Here is a 27759-nt window from a genome sequence, read left to right as displayed (position 1 = left end):
AATTGTGGAATTTTGTGTCGGTTCTGGGAAAGGTGATCAGAGAAATGCGAGGGTGAAAAACCTATTGACTTTTGTAATATACAAAGGCATATATGACATATGGCTCCTTGGGCTGTGTTGTTAAGGCTGAAAAAATAATCTGAGAATTAGCACTGCTTACTTAAGAATATCCTTATCTTGAGGTGGCTGCTCTTGCCATCGACAAGACACTGGATTAGTTGATCATTTGGTCTAATTAATTTGATACTAACCATTTTCATGTTAATTTTTGACTGAGAAAGTTGTACAGTTTAATTTTGTGCTGCTTGTTCTAAAGGGGTACTAAGGGAGAGAGGAAAATATAAGTACTTCTATGAGATTTTAAAGTGAAATTTGTGAGAAAACTATTTGAGAAAAATTCAGTAACTCCATTTTTTTTAGCTTAGTGCTGAAAAAAAAAACAGACTTGTGGTCATATGAAATAGTTTCTCTTTGCTGGAAAGAAAAAGATCTGAGATTCATTCCTATATCTCCAGTGTAATAGGTGGAAAAACACCAGTTAATTGAAAAATTTTAAGTCACTAGAGGGAGAAATTGGTTCATCTCTATTAAGTGTTTTTAATTTCTGCATTAAGAATACATCAGCATACAGTAAATTATTTCGGCATAAGATGTGCATAAGCACATCCTTCTATTACAGAAAGAGAAAATTTAAGGTTGCTCTCTCTGTCTGTTCCAACAGTGTGTCAACACAGCAGTAAAGGCTTTTACTGTGTATAATTGTAAAATAATGCCAATAGGTAAATGCAAAAAGGATGTTTTGGGAGGACTTTTGCTTTTTGTAAAATAAACACAACTTTAAAAAAAATAAAAAGGCTCTAGGTTTTGGATGACACTAAAAGTTCGTACAGAATGCCAGAACACGGAAGCAACTGTACCGGCCCAGAGCAGTAATCCACCTAGCACTACTGCTTTTCTTTGATGGTGATTAGAGCCACATGCTCCAAAGAAAAATGCTTATAATGGGCAATTAAAGGATCTGCACATAGCAGGCCTTTTTTTTTTTTTTCCCCTCTGCCCTCCCTCCCCCAGTTGCCATAAATTGCTGGTTGGCCTTTACTCTGACGTGCAAGTCTGACAAAACCTAGAAGGAACAGGAAATGACCTAAGTGTGGTTTTAGACAGTTTTTTTCTCATTCTCCACATAATAAGAAAAAAAAAAACACCTCTACTTTCCCTTGATAGACAAAACACCTTTTAGAACCTTTTGGAAACAATTAAAGATCTTAAAAAAATATAAAACACATCAGATCAAATATCAAGCAATAAGAAAACTGTACAGCAGACAAAGTAGAAGCTGACCTGCTGATACTCCTGGGTACAACAGCAGAAGTAACATGTCTTTTTAAAAGTAAGCAAATGAAACAAACATATAAAAAAAGAAACAAAACCCCAACCAAACAAAAACCAAAATCTTTTCTCCTTTCAGGGAGTAGTGTTAGCTTTAAGAATAGGCCTGACGAAGGCCTATTTGAAACTTCAGCATACAGCAGAGCATTTTTGCTCTGTTTTTATATCTGTGCTGAGGGCAAAGTTACTGAAAATAGTAACTAAACATATGAAGACTCTAAAGTCACTTGTTAAAGTTTACTTAGGTGCAGCTCTTGTGAAAGATTTGTATTTACAGGGAAGATCAGAATGCTGCGGGGTTTGGTGAAAACATTATAGTGGCCAGACACCTGCGTGTTCCAGTGTTGTTCTTATGTGTCCAGCCAAATATACTGCAGGTACTGTTTAATATAGAGAATAGTATTAACTAAAGCAATTAAGTAGAAGCAAATCTCTTTTCGTTGAAGGAAGATTTTAGACTTCTTAAAAAAGCAAAAGCAATGCCATTCATAACATAGTGCAGTAGAGTCCACAGCTGAGTCGTTGGACAGGGGATGTGACTGTTTCCGTCAGTACGTGTATCCAAACCTCAGAAGCAGGAAAGCACACACAGTTTCTATTCAAAGATTGTGGCTATCTGCAGACTTCACAACCTACTGGCCATTTTGCAACCTTGGATAAATAAATTGTATATAGAGTCAGGAAGTGATAAGTATTAGGATTCCAAAAATATCCTAGTTTTTTTCCTGTCCCATTTATTTTCGTGGGAAGGTTTAGTGAGTGGAGAAATACCATCATGATTCTAAATGCCTGGAGTATCATAGTGAGTGCTGTATTTTGTCTTTATTACAATAATCCACTCAAGTGGCTGCTGTTTTGGCCTGCAAGATTTCACAACAGAATGTTGTCTGTGTTATCTGAATAATGCTGCCTCTACTTTGAGAGTCATTCTTTGGTTGCATCACCTTTAGTTCGCACCGAATACAACTTAACTACTTAACAACATACTGTTTTTCAACATCTACCTTTCCTACAGAGAGAGGGGAAAAAACCCTAATAAATTAATAAAACCCCTAAGAATCTAGGTTGTATAGTGCAGTGTTTGGTTTTTGGGGTCATTAAATTACATGGATTAAAAACGCTAATTGCTTGTAAGCTGTTACACAAGACTAATCTAGAAATAAAAGCAATGAATCGAGCATTAGTCTTGTTTGAAAGGCAGTCATGAAAAGAAATGGATATGTAATGTAACCTTTTTCATACTTTACAATAAATTAATTTCTCATCTAGTTGTAGAATTTTGCTTTTGAATGAGGTGAATTTGCACAGAGTTGATTTCTGAATCAAGTTGCTATGGTGTTGGTTTCATTGTTTAGTTAATTCTATGCTTGGTTGCTATGGAAATACTTATTTACGGAGCTAATGCCTAATGGTGTCAAACAGATGCTACTAGCAACTAGGAATCCTTTATATTTGATCAATGAAAGACTCAGTCAGAAGTAGAAACTCAATTTTGTGCTCATTTTTCTCCATTAAAGTTTTGGAGCATGGAATGTAATGGGTATTCTCAAATAGGACAAGTTTTATTTCCTTAACAAGCATTAAAGCACAAATTGAATCTCCTGAAAAGTATCATCAGTGAAACTAAATCCTGGTTTAGGTTTAGGTAATCATACAGCAATGCAACAAATCTTAATATTGTGTGTAGCCTTAGACAGTGTGCGTGTGTTATATTTGACTTTTAAGATTGATTTTTAGATTTTTTAAGCTCTGAAACATCTTTTTTGTAGCTGTGTATTTTAAATCTCTGTGTAAGCGTGAGCATTGTCCTTAGTATAAGTTTGCACAACACAAATATTTCTTGAGTAACTAAGCTGATATTATTTTGTATTTTATAAGTTAAAATATCCTGAAAACATATTTCCACAGTTATCTAGCCAAACACAGTTTGAGTTCAGCATTAAAATTTAAAAAAAAAAAGTTTAAAAATGCCTAGTGCACTTTTCTAGTAATTTTAGTGGGTTTTAATTTGAGAAAAGTGAAATCCACACTCTTTTATCATGCTTAAGCCTTTAGAAGTTGAAAATATTCCTAAGGCTTGTCTTTAGCCAAATGGAGTCATGGTATTCATATAAAGAAGATCTGAAAGAACTCCACCCTCCATGGTATCAACTCTTTTCTGAAAGACACTTCTATTGCAGGCCCTGGAAACAATGGCTGTGCTGTGATAGGAAAGATAACTTTTTCTATAGAAAAATAATTAAAAACAAAACAAAAACCTCTGAAGCCCTGCTGGTTTTCATTGACTGTCTTCTTTCATTTCTCATCTGTTTTTAGTTTACTTAGACTATAAACTTCTCAGAGGAGCACTTATTCCCTTTTTCTTTGTAAAAATTAACGTGTCTTTGTTCCTGTTAGAGCTATGAGCTGTATTAGGGAAGGCCTCTATTACTGTTACCTTGTGTACTTTTTCAACATGTTTCTGATGTTGCTAACATGTGCTTTGCAAAAGTGCCATCCTTAAGCTTTGGTAAGGGTTTGGTTGATATTCTTGTGTTCAAATAACATGGCAATTCATCTGCAATATTTGGAAAAGTTGTTTTTATTGTTTGAGAAAACATAAGCCAAGGGCAGTATCTGATGCCTACTGTCAATTTTCCTGCAAATATCCACTTCGGGATACATATTTAAAACTCCTGAGATTTGACTAAACACCTATAGCACTGAATACAGTGTTCATTCTTTGGAACAGCAACTTTGTGGAGGATTTGCTGAGCTTTAGCAACTTTTTTAGCCTTTAAAAAAACGAGTTTTCAGTGATGCAAATTCCTTCTGTTGACACTCTTGGCCTGTCTTGAGTGACATGTTTCATTTTGACATTGATGGCTGATGGCAGCCAGATCGGAAAAGGTCACTTGTACTTTGTGAGCTGGCTTGTCTTCATTAAGCCATGTTGAAATTTATTTCAGATGTTAAATAGATGCAATTATTATAATTGACCAAGGCACGTGTGGTTTTTTTGGTTTGGTTTTTTTATTAGCTATTCTTCGAAATCCTTATCAGCTTGACAGGCAAGTGTATAAAACCAGGGAAGTGTGTTCATTGCTCTTCGGATGAAAGGGAAAGACTCTGGGTTTAGAGTCAGGCTGATATGAGAACTCCTCCAAGATGACTGGTAATTTGGCATAGATGGTTCGGGGAGGGGGAGGGCTATACATTTCTCACCTTTCAGTTCATCTGCACTATCAGAGCCCAGAGCAGTTTCATTTTCAGAGGAGCTCCCAAACATTCAGTTGCTGTGATGTGATCCAGTGACAATGGACGCTGAAAGCCGAAGTGTGTGAGTTACTAAGCAGAGGTATAAGTTGCAGCTTGGAAGTTTTGTGACTCAAGTCAGTCCTAGATAAGGTGTTTCTTGATGGAGGAGGTGAGGAAGAACGTTATGTGCAATGGATTACAAAATCTTAGTATTACAGAGTACAGATCTTTCTGCAACAAGTCTCATGTTGCAAAATCAGAAATTGCTGAGGCTCTGCCTAAGACCTAATTTAAGGTCTCTTGGTCTGTTCACATTAAGTCAAAATAAACGATATAATTTTTACTTCTATTGTAAGATCAACGCAACACTGGGAATACTTTGTAACTTTTGATGATCCACAGTGATTAAAGCTTTGACTGTCTAACTCTCAATAAAAAATAATGCCAGAAATGCTACTTGTTTAGTATTCCAAATTTAACTTGCAAGGCATGGAGTTAGGCTAATTAAACTAAGGTAGGTGGGTAGTGAGAGACGAACCACAGTTCTTTTAGTGGTAAGGAGTAAATTCTTTAAACAGAGAATTTTTTTTTTTGCCCAGAAGTAGAATTTATCAGCTATTAACCTTTAAAACTTTCACTCTCCTTGTCCTTCTAACCACGTCAGTTCTGCAGAAGGTCTGTTAAGGAATATGCTGCTGATTTCTGTTCCTTTCTTCCCAAATTGTTTTTGTGGGGGAGGCTTTCTGGATTTGAGTGCCATCTTGTGGAGCATTGTGAACACCTAAGGAAAGGTAACACCCCTTTCACTAGTAACCTATAAGGGTTTGCTTGGTGTAGAGATGTACCAAGTTGCAATTACCCTGGAAAAATATTCCTTGTTTGGCAATCTGCATTTTTTTCCCTCTGTGCTTAGTGGAAAAGATTGCTACTTTTTGCCTCAAATTTTCGTCAACTCATTTTAATTACTTTGATATGTGGCACGTGGAATGAACCCTGAAAATTTGACAGACTGTGGCAGCCTGCTAGCTGTGTTAATATACTACACCTGTCTTCTCTCAGAAGATATGAATTCTAATTAATGGTGGTGTATATTGAATTAAAGAAAAAGTTGTGAGGAAAGTACAGGTAAACTTATGTTTACTTCAAAATTGTTTTGCTGCCTTCGCTATAAAATTGGTATCAGTGGCAAAGCTTAAATCTTCTGGTTTAATTGACAACAAAAAATTTTCAGTGATGAATCCAAGCGGTGAAATTTTTCATCTAAATAAACTTGTGAATAAAATGGTGCCCTGCCATCTAAAATATCAAACCATTTTTTGCATTGGAAGCAGATTGGAAGATTATTTTGCCTTGTGTATACTGTGTGAGCATGGGACACAAGATAGAGCAGTAATGCTTTCCACTGACTAAGTTCTGCTTCTGTGACTTTGAGGCTATTTCTTTATATAACAGGTCTAAAGTCAAAAGGAAGGTTTTGAACCTTTTTAGTCAAGAAGATTGACCCTTGCAATTATAGCTTATGTGAGCATGTGTGTGTAGGCATACCTGTACACAAAAGCTCCCAGTGGCTTAAAGGGTGAATAAAGGAGTAAAAAGTAGTTGCAGCTAAAGTTTTGGTACAGAAATGTCCTGGATTTATAAAAAGAGGGGCTCTTTTTATTAAGAGCTCATTTACAATAAATTAATAAAATTAGCTAACACACCGTACATTTAAAAGAAAAATAAAATATTAGAAGAGGGAAACCTGTGTTCTGTCCCCTAAAGGAGGTTGCAAGATCGCGGGCAAGCTGACGCAACTTTGTGGACCATTAGTATCAAAGGTTACTAATATAACTAACAAAACTCATGTGGACAGCTGATCTTTGTTGCTGATTGAGTCAAAAGTTAATGAAGCAGATTAATACAGTCTCTGCGTGCGAGCTTAGGAGAGCAGAATGAAAGCAAAAGATTTACTGATGTCCAATGCACTAAATAAATGTCAATCTAGAAAGAGAAAACTCAGAAGATGTTGCTAAAACCAAATGTGTCATGGGAAAATGGGCATTGCCAGATAATGTTGGTTATTACCTTAATGCTTGTCAGTGACAGACTAACAGTCGTCTCATAAAAAAAAGAAAAAAAAGAGACACGGGAGCTGGATTAATCACTTAAACACTTCAAATACTTAAATTCTTAATTCTTATTTTGATCTGCTTGCTTTAACCAACATGAATTTCTAATAGAGCATAACTTACTCCCAGTTCAAGCACATGCTTAATGATAGATCCCTTCAGTTTTCATAGCAAGTGGATGTCATAACTATTGACTTTAAACACGGTTTAGTGGTATCTCAGTGAAGATAACCAAAGAGAAAAAGGGCCTTTAAGTGCCGCCCTTGCCCGGGCAATGCTGACACGTCCACCTGTGTTTTTTCAATTGACACTTTCTGCGCCTTCTGCTGGACAAGTGCCAGACTGGAACATTGTGTTTTCTCCATGAAAGAGCTATTAGTCTCAGAAGAACAAGAACATACATAGTTCTCACCTATAAAAAACAAAGGCAGAAAAGTATCCAGGACTGCAGAATATGAACTGCCAAGTGGGGTATTGGCATTTTATTTGTGCTCTGTAACTATGAAAAAAAAGGACAAAAAGGGTTATCTTTGTATTTGTTTAATTTGTGAATGCATGTTGTGCAAACAGGTTAATTCATCAGAGAATAATTAGAACCTGTCAAGAAGTCATGAAGGCTGAAACCTTTTGAAACAAAACAGACATCTGACTTTCATTTCTTGTATGTTGTTTTCATTTTTTGTCAGTATAGAAGACAAATTAAGTGAGTGCTGTTGACGTACTTGAAGCTGATAGTATCTTCAGATCGTGTTGCTGACGTTCTTTTGCGGGTTTGGTGGGTTTTGTGAGGTTATTCAGAACACAGAGCTTAGTAACCATGTTCAAGCAAAACCTAACGAAACCTCCTGCAAGAAAATGCTTTTGAAATTACCAGTTTTTAACCTGAGGTACTGGGGAGCTTTTTGCCTTTTTAAAAAGTGAATGATTTGATGTAATACTTTCTGCACGGTATTTACAAAAATTGCTACTGTTCGAATGGTTCTGGAAAGAAAAAATATATTGCAGGTTTTAGGCTAGATTTGATTTTGTAGACTGAGGTGAATAGATGTAGGAAAGTACTGTCATCACCTAATTTAGTGTACATGTTAAAAGATTTAGAAACAATCCAGAAATATTAAAATAAGGCCATATAATTACTCTGTCATCAAGATATCTCTGTTGCATGCAATTTCTTCAGACTCTTCTATAAGGCTTTTGCTGGGTGACATTAGCTAAGAAAATGGCCCAAGTTACATACAAAAACATGAAGGGAGAAACATTTTTCATTACATCACATAATCAAGTTGTGTCATTGCTATTTTTCAATATTAGCATATCACCTATTACTCTTTTTTTTTTTTTTATCTTTGCAGATGATACTTTGGGATTGGGATTTGAAGCAATGGTACAAGCCCTATTACCAGGTCAGTATATTATGCATTTAATTAATAATATGGCATTGTTTTTTTTTCAATTTATTTTTTAAAATTTACAATGAATAAGAGACTTATTTAAAACAGAGAATACCGTGAAAAGTTTTGACATGTTAATAATTTGCAACATTTCCCTCTATTCCAGAATGCTGGCAGTGGAAATGGAGTTGATCTTTCAGTGCTAAATGAGGCTCGGAACATGCTGACAGACCTCCTGGCTGATCCATCTCTTCCACCACATGTGATTTCTTCCCTTCGAAGCATTAATAGTCTGATTGGTGCTTTCTCAGGCACATGCAGGCCAAAGGCTAGTCCATTCACACCATTTCCTGGTTTCTTCCCCTGTCCTGAAATAGAGGATCCTGCTGAAAAAGATCGAAAGCTGCTCAAGGTCAAATGATTTTAATTTTTATTCATGTGTGTGTTGCAATTAAAAAAAAAAAAAAGGGAAAATTCATCAGGAAAGAATGCTCCTGTTTGCATAGTAGTTTCTTTACAGAGTACCTGTGGTACCTTAAGGTCAAAAGAGAGCAGCTGTGAAAACACATTGAATGTAATGTGACAGGTACCAAAATGCAAATTCAAGTGGTTGCTGGACAGAGATAAAAAAAGCACTGGTGTGCACCCTGAACACATAATTCCTCAAAATAACAGCAAATACAAACTGAAGATGTTATATTCTCATGATAAGGAACAAACAGGGCTGTTCTTGATTCTCCCAGATTCTTTACCTGACAATTACTGTCACTGCAGCTTTTTCACTGACCTTTTTACCCCAAGAAATTTACTCTCATGGACAGCAAACTAGCCATTAGACAGAAGCAAATCAGCCATGTAAAAGGAAAAACATTGCTTCTTTCTGTGCAGCAAATCACATTATGAGACCAGTGTTTAAATGTGCTGTCACTTCTCCATTATCTAGGGTAAATAAGTGAAAGCAAGAATGTAGTTACTATACGATGTGTTAAAGAATGTGGTGGAAAAACGTTAAAATATAGGAACTCAGCTGCAGGGCACCAGAGCTAATAATTCTAGGGTAGCCCTGTATTGGCAGCTTGAGGCTGTTTATTGTGGAGGCTGGTCTGGGACATCCTTGCCCTGGATTTATATTTCCAGGAAGTGGGCAGCTGGGCCCAAATTGATCAATTTGTTGGCTTAGTACTTTGGAACCAGACAAACTGCCTTGAGCCAGATTCAGCCTGCCTGTGAAATGTCTGTTGGGATCCATATTTCTGGGAGGGGAAAACTCACTGTCTACGGGTTGTTCTTTGGAAGATCCTGCAGAACCATTGCAGTAAGAAATTCCTTGGAATGTCACATGGATATCTGCAGAAATCAGCTGGGTAGGGATCAAAGTCATTCATCATGTTTTTTCTCGTGGATTTCTTTAAAAACTACTAAGGATTAGTATTAGTAAGTATTAGTATTAGATCTTTTAATTTTTTATTATTAATTTTTATTTTTTTATTATATGTTTTAATTTTTAAGATTTCTATGCAGCTAGTCAGAATTGTTTGAAATGAAAACTAGTCCTTGCTGAAGAGTGGTTATGAAGAGTATGTGAAATTGGAAGACTCTGGTTTTTCACAGCTACTTTCTTTTTCTCCTTCCTAAAAGTAACTTTTCCTTTAAGTTTGGGGAGGTTTCTGTACAGAAATTTACATGATGGATAAAGCAGTGCTTACCACTGTTTTAATGATTGTTTGACTTAAGGGTAAGCCAAAAGATCTCCCCCTATGTATATTACTGTAAGAACAAGATTTCTCTTTCTTTCAAAAACCAAGTAAGTGAGCACAAACTCCAGATTATGACACACCAAAGAAAATAATGAGAGAGTATTTCTTCGAAATGGTACCTTTCAGATTATGTTGAGAGGTTCCCATTCTCTTTTTCCAATTTGGAATATAGAAGGTCTCTTCCAGATTTCAAATGAGTTGTTTTTTTGCTGAGGATTATGTACATTTTTATTTCTCTTCCCTGATTGGCTTCCAAAGTGCATTCAGTTATAATAACAACCCTACTGAAGTTGTGGATGCCCCCTCCCTGGGAGTGTTCAAAGCCAGGCTGGATGGGGCTCTGAGCACCCTGGTCTAGTGAAAGACGTCTCTGTCCATGGGGATTGGAACTAAATGATCTTCAAGGTCCCTTCCGAATCAAAGTCATTCTATGATTCTATGGTTCTTGTTGTTGCTGGTAACCAAAAGTCCTTTCATAATAACTTTGATTTCTAGTATGGTGTAAGTTTTATTTCCAGAGCAACTTTTTCCCTTTGTATAGTGATTACCAGTGACTTTCCTAGGATAGAGGGATCTGGAATTCCTTAGTCCTTTGCTACCCGTGTTTTGTTTATTCTGTGCTTCTGTAACTAGTAGGGGAAGTTCTGGATGTTTGCCATATCCCCAGTGTTCCTTCATTCTCAGAGTAGCCAGGAAGAGGAAAAAGTAAGCACAGGTGCTGTGGCCTTCTTTCCATATTGTGCTAACATGTGCACTTGGGAGTGGACCTTTCTCCTCCAGTGTTGGGGATTTTCATCTGTGCTCTCCAAATAGCATAGAGCACACAGGTTGGATTGTGGTCCACTGGCAGAGAGATCCATTCCAACCTGAGAGCACTTTCCTGTGTGATGGCAAGCTCCTCTGGTTCCCTTTCTGGTGGGGCTGGTTAAGCACTGCTGCAGGTTTCTGTGGATGATGTGGTGGTCCTATTCTGCCTGTGCATTTCCACCTTTCTGGCTCTGACTGCACTTTTGCAGCAAAGCAAACAGAGTCAAGGTATATCCTGTATCAAGGACTCAGAGCAGTCTGATTTTTCAGGGTAAGAAACTGTACTACTTTGTTTTGACACGGTTTCACCTTTTTTTTTTAATTTAAATATGCAATAACTTTGTGAGTCACATATGATCTCTGATGAAGGTTAAAATTGCAAAGTCATTATTTCTGACAGACTTCGAAGTGTTTCTATGCAAGGTTCACCTATCCTCACACAAACCTGCTGACCTTGCTCAACACTGCAAATATTGCCTTGGATTTTTGTTTTAAACAATTTTTTCCTGACATATTTTTTACTATGCAGGATCTAATTACACACATCATTATTATGCAGAAGAATCTCTCCTCTGCCCATCCTTCTCTCCCCTGCCCGTCCTTCCCTCCCTCTGCTTAATGGTTAGATCTAGGCATGAGTTATCAAGTGGATTGTAGACTTAATGCAGTGAGATATATACATATATTTTTAAATTTTTTTTTTAACATAGTGTATAGGCTCTCTGTGCAATGGATGCAGGCATGCCATTCCTCATTTCCAATTTCAGTTCAGAGATCCTATCCTTTCTATTAGTTAGGTTCTACTAGTTGCTATTTAAACACAGATATACTTTTCAGGGGTATTTCAGTAAGGCAGAGGTAATAAGTCCTGAGCTATTTCCACACAGGACTGTTTGAGTGCCACTGCCCCTCTTTGCAGAGGGCTTTTTGTTCAAGTAAAATGGTGATGCCCAGTGTTTGAGCTGCAGCGTGGCTAAACTAATGCAGCTTCCAGGCTGGGAGTGGTGAGGTGCCTTGGAACCTTCCCGAATGCTATGAGACTGCTATGGAAGTAGAGAGGGATCCTTGATGAATCAGAACTGACCCTGTGAATTCTACATCACCCTTTCCACAAGTTCCACGGTACTTGCACTATTCAATATTCAGCATCTGAGTTATCAAAATCTCAGACTACCCTGAGAGCTGGAGAGCTTTGTGGTTGTAGAAAAAGAATCCGTAATCCTACAGCAAATTACTATCACTACCTATATTGATTTGGGGAAAGAAAAAAGAGATATGAAAAATAATTATTCTTAATAAAATAATTAGATGGCCTCTTTTCTATTTTCTTAAGCAGTAAGAGTGAATGTAAGATACCATATTTACTGTTTCACTGTAAAAAGTAACAATAAATAGCCCTTACAAACCGTAAATAAAATTTTAACATCTGTTTTTAGTTACATAGATTTTAACTGTGGTTAAATTACTCAACAGGGATTAAATAGCAGGAGTAGCCTGCCAACCCCACAGCTGAGACGAACTTCAGGAGTTTCTGGTGTGTCACCTATAGAATCAGCATCTTCGAGATGGGAACGAAGTAACAGCAAGAGATCTCATCAGGAATATAGCACATCAAGGTAGGCACTGAATGACATTTTAAGGGCAGTAATAATGTTGGAACTTGGCAGCAGAAGTATTTGGTGTAAAATCTTGTTAATTAAGGCTCCAAATTCTGCCAGTATAAACTTGAAAAGTTAATTATATACTGCGCTTTGTAGCTCTGATCTTGAGTAGAAATCAGGTCATTCTGAGGTTAAATGGCGTGCTCTGTCATTACAAATAGGCCTGCATAACAGTTTAAGTAGGAAACAAAAAAAAAAAGCCGAACATACATGATTGCAAAACAAACTGGTTTAGTCTCTAAACTTCTACTGACTTCCTCCTTCTTTTTATTTAAAATATGTGTCACTCTCCAACTTCCATATACCCGTATATAATTAAAAAGGTGATACAACTTTCTTGTGTTTCGTAGTCACTGTTCTGTGTGTTGCAACATTTATTATTCCTGCAGCCATCAAGCAAGTGGTAAGGTAAATTAAGGTAGTCATCTCTTCTCTGCTTGTCAGTTAATACAGTGTAAATAAAATTTTATTTTCAGAATTAAGATAACATTTTGAATTAGGATTAAAATAAATGCTTTTTTTCTTTTTGTTTAATACTGTATATGAGTGAAAATTCACACATTTTATTTAAATGTGTAAATGGGTGTGCCTTTGCTCCTGAAATCTGTAAAAATACGTGTAGTTTTGCTTTTTTTGTTTGGTTGTTTTTTAGTTTGTTTGGGTTTTTTTCTTTGGTCATAAGTAAAGTATAATAGATGCATTTTTAAAAAAGAAAACATAAGTTATGCTGATAATTGATAATTATTAATGGTGGATGAAAGTTTAGATACATGCATCCAAGAGTATTATATTTAATTTTGAAGTGAACCATTTAAATAATTTGGCCTTTGCAATGTCTTTTTCCGCTTTAATAAAATATGCTTAAGCCCACCTGATTCAAAGTAGCAATATGGAAAACACCCTCACCTAGAAGACATGTTCACTGTTTTGTGGCTGGTGTCCTGCCCTCCAGAGTTCTTGCCAGCACTTGCTCTGTCCCTGTCTCTGCACCTTCCAACAATTGTTCTTACAGGTTCCCTTTAACTTCTAACACATAATCATCTCCCAAACCCCCATGGGTGTTTACTTTCTTGATAAGGTTAGATGAAATAGATGCATTGGCATAGCTGTTCCTGCTGCCAAGAGGCAGTCCTGCCATTCCTGCATTCCTGGAGCACTTTGTGCCATTGACTCAGATGCTTAAATTGTCAGAAAAATAACAGCTGACTGCTTTGAACTGAATTCTTGCTGAATTGAAAAAGATATTACATAGTGGTACTATAAATTGATATTGCTGCAAAATTTGATTTAAAGTTTCCCAATTTTTTCTACCCATCCAGACAGTACTTAAAAGCAAATCTTGATATCTACTGTTTTATTTGTATGTAAATTCTTGATTTGGTTTCTCATTCAAACACTAGCTCAAGATGAACTAACCTTCCCTAATATGTAGTCTTCCTACACTAAATACTCTTGCAGCATTTTTATGTGCTTTAAAGTAATACATGTGAGCTGTGATAGCTATACAATGTACAAACAGTGAAATGATCAATCTATCCTAGTTTTCAACCCAAACATTTCTGAAATCTGACCAACGTGTCAAGCATCAGATTTGTTAAGGTTGGAAGGGACCTCTGGAGATCATCCAGTCCAACCCCGCTGCCAAGGTAGGCTCACCTAGAGCAGGTGACACAGGAACGTGTCCAGATGGTTTTGGAATGTTTACAGGGAGGGAGACTCCAAAACCTCCCTGGGCAGCCTGTTCCAGTGCTCTGCCACTCTGAATGTAAAGAAGTTCTTCTTTATGTTGAGGTGGAACTTCTTGTGTTTTAGTTTATGGCCATTGCTCCTCATCCTGTCCCTGGGCACCACTGAAAAGAGTCTGGCACCATCCTCTTGGCACCCACCTTTGAGATATTTATGTCTGTTGATGAGAAGCCCTCTCAGTCTTCTCTTCTCCACATAAGAGAGGTGTTCCAGACCCCTCATCATCTTTGTGACCCTCTGCTGGACCCTCTCCAGTAGTTGGATATATTCAGAAATAAATCTATGTTTATTCTTTAACTCATTTTTTGTATTCATATATTTAAACAAATGATGGGAGATTAAGAATTTTTTCTGTGTTTGACTTTTGTTTGCAATCTGATTAAGCAAGATTAAATCTGCTTCAGTAAACACTGTTTTCCCCCACTGAAGAGAAAGAGTTAGTTTTACATTAAATGTTCTCACTTTGAGTACACATATACAGTTATTTTTAATTGCATATTACATTTTTGTTTGCTAAAGGAATAAATTTGAATTTTGGGGTGAAATTTCATGCCTAGAACAGCAGATGGCAGGATTCAACTATTGAGTTGAACGATTCAGCTCCTGAAGCACAATCTGACTTGATGTCAAAACCAGCTTTAGTTCTAAGTTTGTAATAAATCAAATAATTAAGCATTCAAAATTCATTTGAAAATCATTGTAGCTGTGCAAGGTTTTGATGGTATTTCCAAAGTAATCAATCCTCTAAATGTTCTCAGATCTGTTAGAAAATAGCCTGCTTTGTTCAAATGTTTGAGAAAAGTAGCATGTTAGAAGTAAAACCTATTGCACTTGGTCTGAGTATATTTATCGTGTCATTTTAGGACTGTATAAAATTGTCTGTTGCTTTCACCCAGTACCCAGTAGTTTTTATTCCCTATAATTGACATATATTGTCTAGCTGATGTTTCTAATACTCTGTCTTTCTTGAATGGTAGCGGATCTGTGACAGGACAAAATAGTTATTTTTAAAGCATTTTATTTAATAAAAATGGAAGAAAAACTAGGAAAGTAAAAAAATAATTCTTACTGTTTTCTTTTCAGCCAAGGATCTCATTCAAGTGGGTCTTTTGGTGCAAACTTGCTGACAATACCAAAGCAAAGATCATCTTCTATGACATTGACTCATTATATGGGTCCCAGACGAGCAGGTAAGATCATGCAATTTATGCAGCTTAGTGACATGGCACAAGACAGTAGTTAGTACATCATGTATTACAGCTGGGTTTTTTTTCATGTAAAGGTAGTCCTAAAATAATATCAGCGTGTTCATGTTGTTTAAATCTAGTCTTTGTAAACAGACGTTTTTACTGTGACCTGAACCCCACGTAATGTTTGTTTTGGAAGGTGCTTCGCCTGGTCTGAGTCCTGTGGGTTCACCCAGTCATGGATCTGTCTCCAGCGGGGCTTTCAGCAACTGGTCACCTGTAGAATTTCCTGATACTGCTGATTTCCTTACAAAACCAAGCATTAATATACATAAGCCTCCAGGATACACATCTAGCTCTCCAGATTTTCAGCAGCCAGTTAAAACACCTGTAGGTTATATGTGTAGCAGGTACTGTAAACTCTGTTACATACTTGGTAACTTCATGTGTGTTGAAAAGAATAGAGTTAAAATGAAAAAATATAGCAACACCTATGCATCTGCTGGGCTTGAAAAAAGGGCACATGATCTCATAATAATCTGTGACTGTATTATCCAGGGGTAACTAAAGAATGGTCTGTGTATGTCATTGATTTGAAATGGCCCATCCCTCGTAACAGCTGTTATTTTAGAGTAATATTCTATGGATTTTTAGAAAAGAAGGACTTCTTACTTGGGAATTGAATTCTGTATTTCTGTATACTTTCTAAGTAATGAGCTCTACTTTATTAATGCATGCAGGTGAGTCCGGGGGAGGTGATGGTTGATTATTTAGCACAGACTAAATCTTTGTGTGCCAAATTTAGGAAAAAATACTAAGGTCACTTGGAGGAACCTTCAAAAGCCTTTTTAAGAAAAGTAGTCTGCAGATATTTTTCAGTAGAAGACATCAGTAGCAAAAGAAGAAAATTACTGAATGTTGTAAATATTTTTCATGTATTCTGTAAGCTGTGGACGTCAGATACTCAAGCCTGTTCCAACACCAGAACCAGAATCTGCAGAACACAGCGACAGAAAATCAGGTGGGATTTCAAAATAGACAAATATTTGATATCAACTTGCTCCTTTTTTTTTTCTAGGCCAGTTAACTTAAAATTTTTATATTTCTATGTAAAATTTTTCCTATATTTTAACTCATATGCATATATTTTACTTTATTTTGTGATTTAGAATGATCAAGATAACATAAAATATTGCCTGCTTCATAGTAAGGATTTTTAAAACAGGCTTCCACTCATACCTTTATAATTCTGTACTCCATATATCACACAAGTTCTCTGCCAACTCAGCTAAACTAATCACTGAACCAATTTTTGCAAATAAAAAGTTAGTTTTAGCTTTTCTCAATCTTCAGATAAGTTTTGTCTAATCCATTTTGCCCGTTACAACTTTTTTGTTGTATAATTCTTAAATAAAATGGCTTAGGAACAAGCTGTTACTTATATTTCTGTGAATAATCTGTATGATCAGTTGAAAAACTATTAGACAGTAGTAATTCACAAAACAATTATTGATATAGTATTTATGTGTTTTCTTTCAGGTGAAATTGGAAGTGCTAATGTTTCAAAAGAATCTTTCCACCATACAGACAAGAAAAAAGATGAAAGGAAGGAAATGATCGATCAAACACAAAATAATCTGCTTGTAAGCATGTAATTGCAAAAAAAGCTTGCAATAACTTTTATCAATACAGTATTCCTTTATAATTTCTAACTTGTTGTGAAGAGGTCTTTGCATTGCTAAAATTGTAATTTCTAAAGGGAAATGATGCATTGTTGGAATTCAAATTCTTATTTAACAATTATTTGTTTCTAGCTTGCATAAATTTTACTAGCAAATGACAAGAAAGCTGGTCATTGTATGAAGTTTTTACTGATCAAAATTGATTTGTGCATATTTAATGTTGAGAGTATTCTCAAACAGTGATCAACTAGTATTTTCTCTCAGAAGTTCCAGTAAGACTTACAAATGAACGTTGATACAATGCAGTTGATTGGAAAAACAGGGATACAAATGGTTTATTCTTTAGTAAAATTTTGGATTTATATATCAGGTCTCTTAAAACTTGTTCAAATAATGAACTGGTAAAACTCAGTAAATATCTGGTTAGCCTATGCATATTTTTGCTTTGTTTTATTAACTTATCTTGTTTAAAAAGAAGTAAGAAGGAAAATTTAACACAGTCTCAGAAAACGCTGGAATCTGCTGCCCCAATATGGGAAAAGTCAAGCCCTTAACTGTGCTATTTGTACTATTGATTTATGATTTTATCATGGCTGTAGTTACGGCACCATTCAATAAGTTCACTAAAGTTTTATCATTTTCCTGGCTTTTTTTTGCCAGCTCAACTGATAAATTAGTTTTCATTGTTATTTTAGGGACGATAAAGTATCTTAATCTCATACAGGTGGAGCAGAGTTATACATTAGAAACAATGTTATTAGACCATGATTCACTAATGGAGAAGATGAGCAACTGGAATTTCCAAATTTTTGACCTTGTAAAAGAAATGGGAGATCAGTCCGGAAGGATCCTTAGCCAGGTTTGTTGTCTTATTATATGAGGGAGAGTTTGTAAAGCTGTTGTGTTTATATATTTTATTTAAACCATGAAGATGTTTTGCAGTCAACATATATATGAATGCTATCTTGACAAGTAGAAGTATGATTTCTTGTGTGCTCCATCTTGTAAACCATAAAAAGTGTTTTGTCTATAGACAACTTGTTCCAAATTTTCTGAATTTTGTTCTCAATGTAAAAGTAGGTTAGACTCACAGTGACTAGGTTTTGTCATAATATGCCATTTCATGTGAAAAATTGTCTCCTGCTTTCAGAATTACTACCTTGTTTGTCAACCATTTCTTTTTTCTTTATTTCAGTAAAATATTTCTGCCAGTGCTACACCTGTGGGGGAAGAGAAGTGATCTTTTAGGCAGTCTTTTGCCTCTTGATCCTACAAACAATGGGATTTTTTTTCCATGCTACTTTCTGCATGTAGTATCCCTTTTATCTCTTTCTGACTTACTACTAAGCTCTTTCGTGCAGTTTCATGTTGTGCTGAAGCCAATCTACTGGCAAAGTATGATCCTGTTTGCTCTTTCCCAGCTTCTCTCATTTATCAGTGTCACCTGGAAGCTTCTCTCTCTTTCTTTATAGTGGATTAGCAACCATGGAGCTATAGTAGAGCTGGATTTACTTCTGATCTGCCTACAAAATATTTCCATTGACAGTATCTTAGTTTTCTACCCTGGAGTAGAATGCATGTAATTTTTGTTCAAGATCAGTGTTAGGAATAAGCAGCTGGAAGGAAACAAGTTAGAGACACTTTGGTACAGTTGGAACCACAAGCCTGCACCTGTGCTGAAGTCAGGAAAAAACAATGGGGATAATTTCATTTTTGTCATTAGACACTGTATTTTCTTTCATAGCGCACAATATTCTGGGTATTGTTTTGAATCTTCAGTTAGCCTTGTTTGATCAAATGTTTTCAGGTCCTTTGTCACCTGACTTAGTTCAAGTGTTAAGGTGCAGACTAGAATGCCACAATCCACTTTTGAGTGGTGGTTTTACAGCAGGATGCTAGTACTCTGTGATCCCCATTGGCTTGCATTCCATTTTTGTGCAGTCTAGGGGATAGTTGAAACCTCTAAGTACTTTAGTGTACAGGTTTTGACTCTACCAGGATCTGTGTATCACTTCTCCTTGATATTGTGTGTATGTGTATGATTTCTCCTCCTCCCTCTCCCATCCTAGTCCTTTTGCCTGTTGTGCTGCAAGCATCTGAGGCAAGTCTTACTTAACAGACAATTAAAAACTGAATTTTACCATCTACTTTAAGGTTCTGAGATTGGGTCTGTGAAAGGGGAATGGTTGGAACTGGTGGAAGGAGTGATGTCCCCTCATTTTGCTCTCCCGTTCCTTTGAGCACCTCCCACACTTCGGAACCTCTGTTTGTCTCGTGTGTCTGGGACAAAAGTTGTAAAAATGAGCAGCAGTCACTTGTTTTAAAATGTTTTCTTAATATTTGCAGCCTTGTGGGGAGATCAGGTGGTTCGCTAAGTTCTATATGTAAACCATAATATATGGTTTATATACATATATGGATGTTCTTAGTACGTTTTTGAAATATTTTTTCTTTTACCAACTACTTTTGTTAAAAACATCCAGAAGTGTCAAAACCAAACACAATGTTGAGATGTGGTTTTGTTGATTTGTTTGTTTGTTTGTTTTGGGTTTTTTAAGAGTGATGACTGCTGCCACAGTTAAGTAATTTGAATTTTTGAATAATAAGTCAGAAAATAGATTTCTTCGTTTTAGGTCAGTAACGGAAAAAAGCATGAGTTACTTACCTGACAAAAAAATTTGAGAAATATTAAAAATAATCAGTTGTGCATAAATTTATCAGTTAGGAAATAAAAGCTTTTATTATTATTCTGTATTGAGAGGATAATAAAAATCCACATTTTTGTGCTAAAAAAATAATTAAATATATCTTTATGACAGTAGCATTCCAATAATCTGTAGTGGAATTTCAGTCATTTCCATCTCTGTTGGCAAGAAAAATTTTAAAACATTAATATTTTTAAAGTTAAAAAAGCAGAATATGCATAGGTATGTTTTTCAGACTAAACTTAATTTTAATATGTATTTAGGTAACTTATACCTTGTTTCAAGACACTGGCTTGTTTGAAATTTTCAAAATTCCATCTCAAGAATTCATGAATTACTTCCGTGCACTAGAAAATGGCTACAGAGATATTCCCTGTAAGTACTATCCAACTACATTTGGGTTTTGTATATATCAGTGTATTTCCTTTACTGTGTGTATTTGTTTAATGTTTAATACAGAAGTAGTCAGTGTCTGAGCTTAGTACATTTTTAATGAATACACTTGACAGAATTTAGAACTGATTGAATGAACTGCAGGACAAAATGGGTGGACTCTAAAACTGAATTTGTTAATATGATGGTTGAAAATAATCTTAAAGAATCTGACTGAGTAGTTGAATCAAACACACTGAATTTACTGGGAGAATATTTGTTGATTTAACAGAAATTTGGGTTAATTCCTTAGTAAAATAATAAGAAAATAGAGAATTTTGATGGTAATTATCCATCTTGCTGTCTAGGGCAGCCAAATTTATTGGAAAACAAAGCAAAAAACACACTTGCCCTGCACACCCTCCCACTCCCTCATGTCGTGGATGTTTGTCCAGCTCAGGTGCTTGTAGGTATCAGCTTGTCAGCCACTCCAGTGACTTACCACATTGATTTAAAAGGTCACTTAATCCCTTCCTGACTCCTAGGTAGGATAAGGTGTGCATAGACAATGTTTGATGTTTATCTAACTCGCTTCCTAAAATTGTTTGGTGATACATAGAGCCTCTACTAACGATTTCAATTCAAATTTTCCTTTATATTTAATTTATATTAAAATCTCACATGCATTTGGTACATTAGATTTTTTTTCTTCCTTTTGATTATATTTCACATAATGTTTTTATTATATCTTGATAATTTTCAGATCACAACCGTATACATGCCACGGATGTTCTCCATGCAGTGTGGTATCTGACAACACGGCCCATTCCTGGATTTCAGCAAATTCACAATGAGCATATAATGGAAAATGAAATGGGTATGTATTCACCTAGGTTATTTTTCTGTTTTGCTGGAGAATGTTTCAGTGAAACTATAATAGGTAAACCAAATTACTCTGGAAGAAAATAATTATTCTTATCACTAATTTTTTTTTTTGTATTTTAATATAAGGCTGTAGAAAAATCACAAAGTTAGCACACACCGTTCAGAAATATCATGCAGTTGACTTTCAGAAAAATTATTAGATGAATAATGGTTAGTTTGTTAGCCAAGAGTACTGGTTCACTTAATAAATTTTCTGTGTTGAATGAAACCTCTGTACTCTGCCACAGTTAGGGTATTTTTAGCATTTGAAATATATCAGACTAATATTTCTTAACTTTATTGGAAAGTTAAATAGACCAAAGAAAAGATACCAAAGTATTTAACTTAATTGAAGTTCTCCTTAATGGCTTTATTGTAAAAATGACTATTTTTGAATTCTGTATTAGGTATCACATGCAGACTTTCAGGCATTACATGGCTATCCTAACAATAACTGCATAAAAGCATCCTTGAAAGAGAAATAAAGACTCCAAATTCAGATCTTGTGTGAAGTTACTTCCAATGAACCTTGCTTTTGTGTTGTCTCTGACTTCATGGAACTAACTTTTAAATATAAATTTGTAGCTTTTACTGAAATGTATCCTGTAAGTAAACTATTTTAAACATAGACTTTAATAGTAAATGGTTTCTATTTCAGAAAAATGAAATGAGGAAATCAGGCACACTCTGTTTTATATGTGCAGTAAAAAGAGACAAGATGCAAGTCACGGCTTTTAAAGGGCTGGAATTTTAAGAAGTAAATTGTGAACTGTACAGAATATGTTATTTCTCCCTTACTAATTAGCCCTTCTGCAGTCACCTTTCTTTTTTCCCAGGTTGTCCATATCCACTGATTGCACCCTATTGCCTTTTCTAAGTGTTAAATGTGTTGGGACTGGACATTTGACTGGAAGAAAGTAAAGTGGCAAAAATCCTTTTGCTCTCTTTTACAAAAAAAGTAAAATTAGAATAAGAAATTATAGTCTTATTGCTTTGAAACTCTTCCAGTCTAATTGTTACTAGGATTTTTAATCCTTGCTTATTCTATTAATGCAAAAGTGTTCCCTTTTTATTTTGTGCTGATGAAATAAGAGCTACTGGATTTTTTCTTTTTTTCTTTCTTTTTTTTTTTAAAGTAGTGACTTTGTAAATGAGAAACTTTGAATCTCTTATTGTGCAAATATTTTTAGCTTAATGCCCTTAGTTCCTTTTGCAGTAGTTTTTGCTGTCCCCCAAGCTTTTCCTGTAGGCCTGCAAGTTCAAGATATGGGCAAATTATAGAAATACTAAGGGAGATGCTGTTTGATGTTTCCTTGGTTGGAGGCAAACTGTAGAATGCTCTGTTAGTGCTGTCATTTTAAGGAGGCAATGAAATTCCAGGTGTGCCTGACAGCTGGAGCTCTTTAGCAGCAAAACAATAAGGGGAAGGTATGACCCTGACAGTAATGTGTAACCATAGGTACCCATGTGGATTTTCCAGTATCTGTAGTTTGGACTTTGCGATGTACACTTCTGCTAGTTTTTACACCTTCTCTTCTTTCCCTTCCATGGAACAAGTACCTACAAGTGCATTTGAATAATGAAAGTCTTGGATTGTTATTGTTGTTTTCTAATCTAAATGACAACTGTACTGCAGTCAAGAGACATGGCCTAGAGGACCAGTGTCCCTTGTTCCACTAGATTGCCTTTTGTGCTTGCTGGAACATTTCTCTGAAACAGCTTTTTCTGCAGCACAAGTGTAGCTGAAAAAGAAGTGGCTTCCTCTCATGACTTCTATGGCACTGCACAGTTTTGAGGACCAAGGCAAATCTCTTGCAACTTTTCTTCAAAAGTGTTGGTTTATCTATAAACAATAGTAAAACTTTTTCTTTTTTAAAGTATGAGTCTTTCTCTGCCAATTATTCAGCTCCTTAATTACAAGGATAACCATACTATGTTCGCAAAAGTGTCTGGTTGAGTAATTTAAAATGTATTACAAATGAAATACTGTTCTAAAAAATATTTTATTTTTGTACTTTCAATTTTTTTTAGAGGAAACCAGTGGTATTGCCCCTGCTCAAGTCAGCTATATTTCTTCAAAAAGTTGTCCTATTGCTGATGACAGTTATGGTTGTTTGGCATCAAACATTCCTGCTTTGGAATTGATGGCTTTATATGTAGCAGCTGCCATGCACGATTATGATCATCCTGGTCGTACAAATGCTTTTCTAGTGGCCACAAATGCACCTCAGGTAAGACATTCTTTAACCAGAAAATTATTTGACTGTGTCTGAAATGAGAATAAAGAAAATTTTTCTCTTCTATATGCCTACTGTAGCCTGTTTAGGATCATTTGCCCAGTTCAAGAAATTGAGAAATTAATTTGAACTGTACTTGTGTAATGTTTTTATTTTTCTTCCCTGATAAATTCTGATGTGTTTTGTACCTATTGGTTGTGTATGCATGTAAAAACAATTTCCAATTTACTAAATTGAAAATAATGACATAAATCAATGCAGGTTTGAGTAGGGGATTATTTCATAGAGAGCTGGCCCTAGCACTGTCTCAGCAGCTAATTCATGGATATTGTACATTTTGGGAGTCCTCTGAAATCTAATGTTACCTGCAATTACTGTGAAAACTTAGGTTCCTCTAATAATCCAATTAACTGCAGCACCTAATAAGAGAATTGGGATTTTTCAGCCTAGAGAAGAGAAGGCTCTGGGGTGACCTAATTGTGGCCTTCCAGTACCTGAAGGGGCCTACAAGAAAGATGGAGAAGGATTATTTAAAAGAGCATGTAGTGGCAGGACAAGGGGGAATGGCTTCAAACTGACATTGGGTTTAGACTTGATACTGGGAGGAAGTTCTTCACTGTGAGAGTGGTGAGGCATTGGAACAGGTTGTGCCATCCCTGGCAGTGTTCAAGGCCAGGTTGGATGGGACTCTGAGCAACCTGAGGAAGGAGATGCTATGCACTTCAGGGTCTAAAAGGCAAAGACAAGAAGAGCTAAAGGAGAATAAAGCTGAATGAAACAGCAAATAGAAAATCGGGGTAGGGCAGGGAAGAATTGGAACGAAGAGCACTGAGAAAAAGATGCCTAAGCTGCATGGTGACATATTTTTATCTTAAGGGTGGAATATTTAAGGGTCTAACCACAACATCAACAACACTAAATCAGAAACTGATATGACTTGTCAGCAGATAGAGACTTTAAAATGTAATTTTCAGTAAGTTTTTAGTAATTTCTTATGCAAAAAGAGTTTAGGATATTGGTAGTTAAGTATTTCTGCAGAAAACAGTATACAACGAAGAACAAAAATAAACAACACAGACATTCATCTTCAGTTTTCAAAGATATAAACATTCATTTTGTTCATGCTTTCTGAAGTTTTTCAAAGACTTTTTTAGGTTCTATCTAATTTATATTCAACTAATTAATTTCTAGGCTGTTTCATATAAACATGGAAGTTGTGAGTAAAATCTATTACTGTTTTAATATTTTAGTTAACTCATTTACAGTTAAAATGTATGCATCAGTATTAAACATAGCACTTTGAAAACTAGTGATAACCATTTCCGATTAACAACAGTTCTTATATGCTTTGGAGTTCTTTTTTTTTGTTTGGTTGTTTGTTAGCTTTTGTGGTTTGGGGTTTTTTTTGGGTTTTTTTTGAAAGAAGACTGGAATTAAGAGCAATTAAAGGGATATGCTTAGATCTTTCTTTGGTCCCCATACGCACATTCCAAAGTCTACATTTTAAGTGGTTTGTATATGCGTGCCTACAGTCTGAATGTAGCTGGCACCAAGATATTGTTGAGGGCTTGTAAAGAAGGAAAAAACTTTGGTAACTGTTTGGTTTGATTTTTTTCCCTCATCTGCCAGTTTTGTGTTACTTTAACCCTAAAATTAGAAGGTAAAACGTAATTTCCAATTTTTTTTTGTTTTGTTTTACCTAAGACATGTTTCTAACTAGCCCTTAAACTTCAAAATATTTAATTATAACTTTAAAACTTGACTTTGTCATTTACGATCCTCTGGTTTTTTTGTTTGTTTGTTTGTTTTTCTGTAGGCTGTTCTCTACAATGACAGATCAGTCTTAGAAAATCACCACGCTGCTTCTGCCTGGAATCTTTTCTTATCACGACCAGAATACAACTTTTTATCAAATCTTGATCATGTAGAATTCAAGCGTTTTCGATTCTTAGTGATTGAAGCAATCCTTGCCACAGATCTAAAGAAGCATTTTGATTTCCTTGCAGAATTTAATGCCAAGGTTTGTTACATTTTAGCATCTGCACTGATCTGGTCCTGATATACTCATGTTATCATTGCTTCTTGGTAGTTGTTAGCTTTAATAACTTGCATTTAAGTTATATAATATTTGAATTTAAGTTATTAAAATGCAAATAGAGTATTTCCTTTGTACAAGTCAATTGTAGATTGTTTGTAGATTGCCTAATAAACCTAGCAGGTGTGACATAGGGGCTTGCAGGAGACCTCAATCATGTCTCACACTTCCATCTTCTGAGAGATAATAAAGAACCTTTTTTTTCTTTTCCTATATAAGACAAAAAGTGATACAGAAAAACTATTGAAAGTCTCTGTTGTACAAAACCTGAAAGAAACCAAAACCAAACCCACTGATGAATAGTTTTAATTTAATTTTTAAAAATGTATGTGCTTAATCCAGGTCAATGATCTCAACAGTAATGGTATAGAATGGAGCAATGAAAACGATCGACTACTGGCCTGTCAAATATGCATCAAACTGGCAGATATTAATGGCCCAGCCAAAATTAGAGAGCTGCATCTGAAGTGGACAGAAGGCATCGTTAATGAATTTTATGAACAGGTGGGTGTGGAAAGGGTAATCCACTCTAATGATTCTTTGCTTTACCAATGGTTTAACTAAATTAAGCATAATTTCTTGTGTTAAATCTTCAGGTAAGATATTTCCATCTTCTCATTCGGAATAGTAAAAATTTTATTTTTCATAGGTAGCTTACGTACATAATCTTTCAGTTTCTATTAACTGTGTTACAAAGCAAGTTCCTGGCCAATGTCGTCCCTTTTTCAGATATTAGGGGTTGCTTTGGAGGGGAGGGGTTCTTTCCATAGCATAATGCTGATAGACCAAAATTAATTCTTCCTCTGTGGGAAGTAAAATTCACAGATACGTTTCCAGGTCAGAGAATATGTACAAAATGCACAAGACTGGAAATGTATATTCAACTAACTCTTAATGCAAAGACAGAGGATATTTCAAAACTTTGAAAATGAAATATTAAGAATATACATGAGTAACTAGCAGTATTAAAATGTGTATAACAATTTTAAAAAGGAACTTTGATAAGTAATCCTATCAAGATTAAGTGGAAAAAGTCTGAAAATTTGCTGCCTATTTTTATATTAACAACTTCTATAAGTCCCTCAAAATATATTCTACATTCTCTGTTATTTTTCTCTAGTCACCTTCCTGAGGAGCTAACTATTTATGAGGCAACAATCAGGGACTGAAAAATATTTTTTCAAACTAGGAAGATAAAAGTAAACAAAAAAGTCCTTTGGAAATTTAGGTAATAGCAATAATAATCTGAAGTGTTTACACTTACTGTAAGAGTTTAGTATTCTAAGTTGCTCGTTTATGAAACAAACTTTTTCTTATAAAACTATCAGGTCCATGGAAGTGCTGAAATAGATGATTATAACTCAGATTTTTCTATGAACAACTGTTCAATTTTTTTTCTTCTCCAGTTTATAAAACGGGAAGAAAGCTGCCCTGTAAATGCAGAGGAATAACAGGCACAAGGATATCTCACAGCAAAGAAATATTACGGACTATGCAAATCTCAGCCATAATATGTCTTTATTTTAAATTGACCTAATTACATTTTTATTCACTTAGTCTGTACTGTTATTTCCTCCAGTAAAAAGATACAATCCATGTTCAGGGGTTCAGGGAATTGTAGAATATCCTGAGTTGGAAGGGACCACAAGGATCACCAAGTCCAATTCCTGGCCCTGCACAGGATCATCCCCAAGAATCACATCATGTGCCTGAGAGTATCATCCAAATGCTTTTTGAATTCTGTCAGGCTTGGTGCTGTGACCACTTCTCTGGGGAGCCTGTTTCAGTGTCCAAACAGCCCCCGGGTGAAGAAACTTTTTCTAATATCCAACCTAAACCTCCCCTGACTCCACGCTGTTTCCTCAGATCCCATCACTGGCCACCAGAGAGAAGAGATCAGTGCCTGCCCTCCTCTTCCCCTTATAAGGAAGCTGTAGACTGTAGTTCCTTGGTTCCTTAAAAGTAATTTTTAAAACAAAAATTTAAAGTTAATTTTGTGAGAAATTCTGATAATTTTTTTCACTTCTTTTTCAGGGTGATGAGGAAGCAAGTCTTGGATTACCTATAAGCCCCTTCATGGATCGTTCTTCTCCACAGCTTGCTAAACTGCAAGAATCTTTCATCACTCACATAGTTGGTCCCCTTTGTAACTCCTACAATGCAGCAGGGTTGCTTCCAGGGCAGTGGGTTGATGAAGAGGAGGAGGATGCAGAAAGTACTGAAGATGATGATGGTGCACAGTTAGAGAGCGATGATGAAGAAATGGAAGATGATCTTATTTTAAGTAAGTTTCTGTATTTCAATTCGTGCATAGTTGTCATTTAATAGATTCAGATCAGCAATGACAGTTGAAACTGAGTAGTGCAAATTTTGTAGGTTTTTTCTATTATGCTGCTTCATAAATTTTACTCTTTCAATAAAATTTTTGTTACTACCAGAAGACTTGCAACTTGAAACA

At 35.6% G+C, this 27759-nt stretch overlaps 1 protein-coding gene across 1 annotated transcript in view; it reads left to right on the top strand.

Moving 5' to 3' along the window:
• Positions 1-27759, top strand: part of PDE3B (phosphodiesterase 3B) — an 85679-nt gene that overhangs the window by 56753 nt on the left and 1167 nt on the right. Inside the window, exons 2-15 of the mRNA XM_027737652.2 lie at positions 8090-8140; positions 8295-8540; positions 12166-12308; positions 15183-15289; positions 15486-15696; positions 16234-16307; positions 16826-16929; positions 17693-17827; positions 19937-20048; positions 20809-20922; positions 23001-23200; positions 25023-25226; positions 25644-25805; positions 27336-27585. Coding sequence (XP_027593453.1) covers positions 8090-8140; positions 8295-8540; positions 12166-12308; positions 15183-15289; positions 15486-15696; positions 16234-16307; positions 16826-16929; positions 17693-17827; positions 19937-20048; positions 20809-20922; positions 23001-23200; positions 25023-25226; positions 25644-25805; positions 27336-27585 — 2113 coding nt within the window. The remainder of the gene's footprint in view (positions 1-8089; positions 8141-8294; positions 8541-12165; positions 12309-15182; positions 15290-15485; positions 15697-16233; positions 16308-16825; positions 16930-17692; positions 17828-19936; positions 20049-20808; positions 20923-23000; positions 23201-25022; positions 25227-25643; positions 25806-27335; positions 27586-27759) is intronic.

The sequence above is a fragment of the Pipra filicauda genome, unplaced genomic scaffold, assembly GCF_003945595.2.
Source record: "Pipra filicauda isolate LSUMZ 115617 unplaced genomic scaffold, ASM394559v2 scaffold26_size5592650_pilon, whole genome shotgun sequence".
Lineage (NCBI taxonomy): Eukaryota > Metazoa > Chordata > Aves > Passeriformes > Pipridae > Pipra > Pipra filicauda.
Note: the sequence above shows the minus strand (reverse complement) of the source record. Positions and strands in the feature narration are given on the sequence as shown.